The 7,871-nt window shown below is 42.4% G+C and overlaps 1 protein-coding gene across 2 annotated transcripts; it reads right to left on the bottom strand.

Annotated features, from left to right (window-relative positions):
* Positions 1 to 1,987: 1,987 nt before the first annotated feature.
* RB195_016927 (uncharacterized protein) lies at positions 1,988 to 7,183 on the bottom strand (the record flags this gene model as incomplete). 2 transcript variants are annotated; one of them, XM_064183682.1, is made up of 11 exons in its annotated part: positions 1,988 to 2,177; positions 2,238 to 2,416; positions 3,655 to 3,741; positions 3,805 to 3,953; positions 4,362 to 4,449; positions 5,297 to 5,383; positions 5,445 to 5,570; positions 5,636 to 5,747; positions 6,708 to 6,754; positions 6,819 to 6,902; positions 7,127 to 7,183. In XM_064183682.1, the coding sequence occupies 11 exons, from the start codon at positions 7,181 to 7,183 to the stop codon at positions 1,988 to 1,990; spliced, it is 1,206 nt and encodes a 401-aa protein (XP_064039562.1). The 2 variants fall into 2 exon arrangements, with proteins under 2 accessions (XP_064039562.1, XP_064039563.1); XM_064183681.1 differs by lacking the exons at positions 5,636 to 5,747; positions 6,708 to 6,754; positions 6,819 to 6,902.
* Between the last annotated feature and the right edge of the window lie 688 nt (positions 7,184 to 7,871).

The raw sequence follows: 7,871 nt of genomic DNA, 5'->3' as shown, positions 1-7,871 counted from the left end.
GGAGTTCAACTGGAGCGCGCCAGCCTTGTGTGCCGTATCTTCCGTTCCGTTTTTTACGGCAATTAGGAAAAAATGGACGGAATCACCCTCTTCTCCGTTATCTACTACGCCATATACGAATACTCCATCTAAAATCCGTACCACCTCAAATTCGTGGAGCGATGCGTTTAAGTGACATTTTTCTCAAACAAAGGTATTCTCATTTACTATACGTCCGGCTAAAGCCGGATTTCAGGCTTATTTTGGTGTTCGCTCCGCTCGTTTTCACCGACCAATAAGAAGCAGTAACGACATTTTTTGGGAAATTAGAATTGCTTTTTTTTAATCAAAGCTTTATCCACTTTTTTAACCTAAATACTTAAGTATGGATGATTTTATGGTTTTTCCTTAAACTCTCAATTCTATATTTGGAGAGCAATCCAGCTTGATTTCACGTCTATGTTCCCCTCAAACCTCAAACAATTTGAAACATTATTCGAAATATGAGTCTGCTCCGTTCTCATCTATTAGCAAAGAATGATGTGCTGACATGAAGACGTGAATATCACTGTCGTAGCGATAAAAATAGCGTTCTAGGTCAGATAGCGTAAACTGTTGGTTACTATGTATTGTATTTAAGCTGCCGCTAGCGCGTTTGTTTCTTCTCTTTGAAAAAAGGATGTTAACAGCATCAGAGAGACATGCTGGGAAATAGATATGCGAAGGAACCATGGAAACCCATTCTACTGCGTTGGTGCTCCCGCGCACTCCGACGCAATGGAACCCTTCTCTCCCCCTCTTAGCTTTCTGGCACCGGCGCACCATTTGAACCACGTGGGACCCGTTCCACCCCATTTTACAGTTATCTGGCTCCGAGGCACGAATTCAACGTCGTAGTACACGTCTCACCCAATTTTACCGTGTTGAGGTTCCAGCGCACCAAACCGACGCCATAGTATTTGTCTCCCTCTGAGGAATTTCTTGACTGAGACACACGCATACACAGGCGCAAACACGTAACAGAATAAGCCCGTTATTGCACAGCATGACAGTTTGCAATTTTGGGAGTATACATTCACATAAAAGTTTGTTTACTCTCGCTAACATATGAGAGAAACTGACTTGCCTTTTAAAGCCAACATACATGGTTAGAGAACTTCGGACAATGGTGAAGAGGTAGAGAGCTCGCCTATCAAGTGCATGGCAATGGTTCGGCACCCCACCGGTGCATAGTTTTGAATCATTATGAAGTATTTTCGTGACACAAACAAACACACACACACACACACACACACACACACACACACACACACACACACACACACACACACACACACACACACACACACACACACACACACTCATACACATACACACGGACTAAGCGCGTTATTAATAGCATGATATGCCTAGTTTGTAGTCGTATCATTGTAGCGTATTATTTTCGGAAATTCAGCGTATCATTCTCGTAAATTTTTAAAGTTCATTTTAATTTCTAGTAGTTGTAGTTGAAATTACTTTGAAAGTAGTAGTTCAAGCATTTTAGTACTAACAATTTACTACTCTTCAGTTTCCTGTTAAGAGTGATTAGAATTTAAATGTTCGACTAGTCGAGTATTCCAATAGCCACAAACAATGATTTTGCTGAGTGGTTATTCAAGTGAGACAAATGAATAGTCTACTGAGCGGGCCGGACCGGAACCGTTCTAACGTGCCTCGTAGGGACTAAAGCGATTCCCACGGTGTTTTTTTTACGAAGATTAGGGAAAGAGCGTAATCACGCTGGGTTTGGCAATCTATGTACTATCTGAATTTTATGCTATCGCTATGGATTCCAAACCACTTCAAAATCGTGACCAAAGTTGCTTTTAGGACAATGAATGGTCGTGTTGTGCTAGTGTGTTGCAGAAATGATATTTTAAACCGATAGCATCAAAATAGTTCATTATTTAAACAATTTGACGTCAATTATGTCGAAGAGTAATGGATCACATAATCATAGAAGGTTCTAGCCGGTTTTCTTTTTTTTGTTCTCAGGTGGCGGTGGTTTCGGTTTTGGTTTCCATCGCCATAGATGTACGGCATTCGCTATTGCCGTAATCGCGTTCACTAATGACAGAATTGTAACGTTCACAGTTTTGTTCTTGAAATTACGTGCGATACGCCATGCGCACGGTTTTTGATACATTTTGCTGGACCTGAATATGAATTTAGAGTTTTTCGACGTTCCATAATTTTGCTTGGAAATCAAAACTTACGGGACAAGCTCACTAAAACCATCCCATCTCACTGGTGGGCATGGGCGAATAGATGTGACATTTTCATTGATTGTAGCGCAGCAAAACATTGGTGCGTAGCATATATGAGTAGAATTGAATATCGCTGTTGCTTCTTCGGTACAGTTATGTATCCAGCTATTGGAAAGTCGAAATGTTTGCTTAATTATGTAGAGTTAATTGGTTTGTTGTTGTTAAAGGCATCACATCACGAATCTGTGGTGGTGTGGGTTTCAGGTGGGTTATGCCAGTACAGGTTCGTAGATAGTGGGGAAGAGGGTGATTCCGTTCACTTCTGCCTGTAATAGTGGAAATGCACGACCCCGGAGTGTTGTTTCTTTTGGCGGCTTCCGTTGCAATGCGCAACGTTTGCGCCCCGCACAACCCTGCCCCTCCTACGATTATATGGGGTGGTCGTTTGGTCATCGACATGACTATATTGAGCTTGTTGGTCCCGAGAAGAAGTAATGAGTTTTATTCTTTGTTATTTTAATACTATAGTATTGATCGATGCAGTGTCAGGTGTCACATTTTGTTTACATAAAATCACCTCTATTGTTATTTACTGTTACTAATGTTTATTTTTGTGCTTAATCCGCAATCTATTTGAGAATGACAAATAGATACTTGAGCACGTTTGTCTTCTATTTTGCCTTAAAAATAGAGTAGACCTTCAGAAGTGGGTTGCGATACTTTTACATTCGTGTTTTGTATGTGGATAAATGTCCAGAATGCCAGGATCACACGTTGCAGTCAGCTGATCCGATCAATGTTGCCCCGCTCTTGCTACTATCAGACAGGTCGATCCAGGGTCATGAAAAGTTTCTTCTGGTCCCAAAATGAGGTCATAAAAAGAAATCTTGGCGATCACGATATGTTTAGAACTCTCTACATAACAAGAGTTGCCCCCATTCCTCAATTTTTGTCCACTTCTCCTGTTTTTTTTTCATGCCGAGTTTTTAAATCACTTATCTACTTCAATCACTAGTTGTGCAAAGCCTCTAATTCCCAAAATTAATAGCGGAAAGCTGGCAAACATTTGGAAAAAAGGAAAATATTACAAAATAGTACGCAAACTTCGATGGTGTTAAGAAAAGAAAGAAAAAAGATAGAAAAAGAACAAACACTTTTTTTAAAAATCATTTCACTTTTCCACTAGCTGCACTAGAACCCACTCGGACGAATCGCAAGCGGGGGCGGCGCACGGGCGGCGCGCTGCAATTGAGGACGCCGTAAGAAACAGCGTTCCAGGGTTGTCCGTTTCCACTGATACAGGGAGAAATGGAGGGAATCACCCTCTTCCCCACTATCTACAACTCCGTATAAGCACAACCCACCTGAAACCCGTACCACCCCAGATTCTTAGAGTGATGCTTTCAATTCTCCTTCATAGGCTCACCGGTTCCTCTCCCTCAGTTGGTGGTGGATACTCGACCTTACTTTGAGTATAATAATCACTAATACTGTGGAAACCGCAGCACTTCAGCTAAACGGAGGGATGCGGAGAGCTCAAATTTAACTCTTTGCGAGGATTATTGGTCACAATTACCTTTTCATGCAAAGCGTACAGAATCCTATTCAGAATAGGATCTTCCTTATCTATTGCAACCCGCACAACATGCATGAACATATGAATGCTATTTTGGCTAGCACCCATCGTATCGTTCGGATAACGAGAGAGATCCAGAGCTAACAACACTAAAACAATACTAGGAAATGGTTTTGGAATTTTGTAGAATTGTAATCATAGATATCGTAACCAATCATACAATCATACATACATATCGCGGGATAGTCGGAGCCGGTGTTCCGACTCCTTTCACTTTTGGACGATTTGCGAAGGGACCCCCATCCCTTTGGGCTGCATGCGAAAGAACTCTCTTCACCTTGAACCGTTGGCCAAACGACCTCCTTCACTTTCGGACGGTTGGGGAAGAGACTCCCATTTCTTCTTGACGGCTTGCGAAAGAACCCTTTTCACTTTTGGAGAGGGTTGACGAAAGGATTCTCATCATTGAGCTGCACTCCATGAGCTGAACCCACTTCATCCGAGTAGGGTCCGGCTCCTCTCTATCGCACCTATGATTCTAATTCGAAATCACTTACGACTAGCCGAGAACAGAAGAAACGATATGATAACAACTGAGATAATACCACATAAGTTACTTGCAATATTGATACCGTATTGAAAACACTGAAAACACATTATTACTGCAGTTATCACACCTGCAAGCTCATCAGACTAAACAGGAGTACTGTAGAATCAAAATGACCTAACTTGTAGTACAATTGTGTAAGCCGTTGCTCTCGCAATGGGACGCATGCTAGCTCTAATCTAACGGTGAAGCAGATGAAGGCACCCATCGCACTACTAGGATTTCTGATAGCTCATCTAATTGTACCATGGATCAGTTCGCTCTGATCCGTCAGTGCGGTTCGATTAGATAGCTCAGTTTCGCCTCGGTCGTATATTTGACCTTGTGCAACCATTTTTCAGTCTAGCATAGTTGGAACATTTTGTCAAATTCAGGAAGTAAGGATCTTTTTGGTATTAAAAAAAATTACAAGAACATAGTCAAATTTGGGGAGGAGGACGGGGGTAAAATAAGAGTCGAAGTCGGTAAATTGTTTTTTTTTAATCTAAAGGCATCACCCCACAAATCTGAAGTGGCACGGAGTATTCGTATACGGAATAGTAGGTTATGGACAGAAGGATGATTCCGTCCATTTTTCTCTAATTGCCGTAAAAACGGCTAGGAAGATACGGCTTCGAGCGTTCCGGCGCGCTACTTTCTACAACGAGTTCGATTGGAGCACGCCAGCCTTGTGCGGCGCCGAATCTTTCGGACCGTTTTTTACGGCAATTAGGAAACATGGACGGAATAACTTTTCTCTCCATATTCTACTATCCCGTATACGAATACTCCACCTGAAATTCGTACCACCCCAGATTCGAGGGGTGGTGCCTTTAATGTCAATCTATGTCTTCCTCTATGCCACTACGGTTTTTTATTAGTTTTTTTTTTAAATCTCTGAATTACCTGGTGCATCAAAACTACGTTGATGCTCGCCATGAAGATGCCACCGATCATAGGTACAAGTGCATGCATGCGCAATGATGTGTCCCTCTGAACTAGTACTACTTTATTCCTTATCCTGGATTTGGTACAATGCGCTTTTGGAACTCACACTTGACCTAAGTTTGTCGAAAAATACGATATCGCCATGTAATTTCTCTACGCGGCGAGCCATATGGGTTAGCGTCTGCGATCTCACGTGGATTGAGCAAATTATAATACTACTAGCTAACATAAACTGAAATTATCACTTGATTATGACATAGTATTAGTACATATCGAGCGGAGGTGAAGTTCACTTACCTGAACTAACTGATAACAAATCGCTTTATAAACCTTGTTGTGGTTTTGTACGAGAACCACCGATCGCTTCCTCTCACAAGGTGAAGGTTTGGGTGTCAGAAGTGTATTGCTGCTGCAAGTATAACTAATGGGTTCATCCCTTCAGATCCAGGAGCGCTACATCTTCTCGAGGATCCTACACGGCTTGGTCTAAGAGTAACTGTATTGCGATTCTCACTTAGAATGCTGCAATGAGCTGCTCAGAAATTTATACTGTAATTAAGGACAAAGCATAAAGTGTCTGGCGTGAATCAATCCTTGGGATGGTCCCCCACGTTCACTTCAATTCAGAATCGTTTGAGATTTACGAACGTGTATCTGGCCTATACAATGACTTGCGGTGGCTAGCCGATGTGTCAGTGTTTTTATACTTCCAGACAAGTCTGGTACCGATTTGTCGACCCCGGAGGGATGAAAGGCTTGGTGAGCACTAGGGCGGATTCGAATCTCCGATCGATCGTGCAGGAAGCGGAACCTCTAACCGCTACACTACACCCCTTTACTAGCTTCAGCGATGGACCGGTCGTTTAGGGATCGATGAAAAACGCAGCTAGCTGGGTTATTTACCACGAAGACGCCTAGGGTGATGAAATTTTGAACGCATAGCACCGTTGGATTTCCCCTTCGGCACGTCTGATTCAGGGTTGTTAACGATAATTCTACAGTGTAGCCTGTTACGATACTCTCACCGAGTATTTTTGAACACTGTTTGTCGAACATCATACGTACTGCTGTAAAAATGGCACCGTTGGTGTTACAAATGAGCAGTTGTTCTCATGTACTGTTTTTGGGAGGCTGCCTAGGCGTGGCACTCTAATTGCAGGAAAATGTGGCACCAGTATGTTTGAAAACTCTTTCTTAGATTACTTGGGCGTCAGCCGAGGGGACAGGAGTGACATTTAGTTTTTCTGATTTATTTGGGCTTTTCTGGGGCATTTCCGGTGGAATGGCAGCGGATTCTTTAGGCTTCACTGGTGATTGAGGTCTCTTTTTAGGCTCTAACGAGAATTCACTCAAAATTCATTTTGCTGACGTACGGGCTCGATGTTGATGCTGTAGTGTGAACAGCTGGCGATCCGTCTGTAATTTAACTAAATACGGAATGTAATGTTGTTTAAGCGCACATTGATAAATTTAAACTGACCACTTTTTGATCGTTCACGTATGGTGGCAAAGACGGCAGGTCATGAACCGTCGCACAGCCAAGCGATTTATGTAATGAAGCTAACTATGGAATCCTCTTGCTTATATATTTGCTGCAATCACAAATCAGTACTTTATCTCTGCTGATCGATCTGTGTTGGTATGATTTAGTAGTTTAGAAAGTTTCAAAGATGTTCTTTACGTATGCTCTTGAACGGGTGAGGTGGGGCAATTCTAAGCAAGTGTGGCAGAACTTTGCTGACATAATGTTTCGGTAGCAGTCTTTCTCAAGTAAAACGGAATTCATACCTTTTCTAGCCCTGATATTGAAAGTTTCCCGGTAGGATCTGCTCGGATCTCTTCCATTCTTCAACTGCTGCGTCTCCGCTGGTAAAACACCAGCTTGGATTCTCCATTTGGGTATAGAGCATGAGAACTGGCAAAACTTCTGACTCCTAACGTACCAGCGGATCTTGTTACTTAATGACCATTCTAGTGAGCATTCTCTTAACGTAATTATAATGGTGCGCATACACATCTTCACAAGAAATTGTCCCAGATCAGTAGAAGAACTCGTAACTTTTGTTGTTCGAAACAGAACAGTGACCGAAGAGATTCTCAAAATTGCTCACCAGCATGTGGGACACTCATGATACCATTTGGGACCACACAGATATGATGAAGGAGATTTCATTATAACTCGGACGGTCTACTAATGTAGATAACGACTTGTACAATAACGGAAAAGATTGGTGAGTAGGAGCAGCACAAGCAGCCTTCATCCGTGAAGGAAGCTGCGGACCAATTAGCTGCCAAGACCTTCGCGCTCACCTGTGGGACAGACAGTTCTTTTAACTCCTGGTAGTTTAGTCTTGCTTAGGGATTTCTTCACGACGCGGCGAAACATACGTCAAATGCTTGGCAAACGTGAGGGCTGCAGATTATGTCTGATTATGTCTTGGCTGTAGGAGGACCGGAGAAAAGACGATTCAGAAAAGCTTAATGTTGAATCCCAAGAAGTGGAAAATAGTATAGGTCACAAACCTGATAAAAG

This window comes from Necator americanus, chromosome II (genome assembly GCF_031761385.1).
Source record: "Necator americanus strain Aroian chromosome II, whole genome shotgun sequence".
Classification (NCBI taxonomy): domain Eukaryota; kingdom Metazoa; phylum Nematoda; class Chromadorea; order Rhabditida; family Ancylostomatidae; genus Necator; species Necator americanus.
This window is presented reverse-complemented; position numbering and strand designations above follow the sequence as displayed.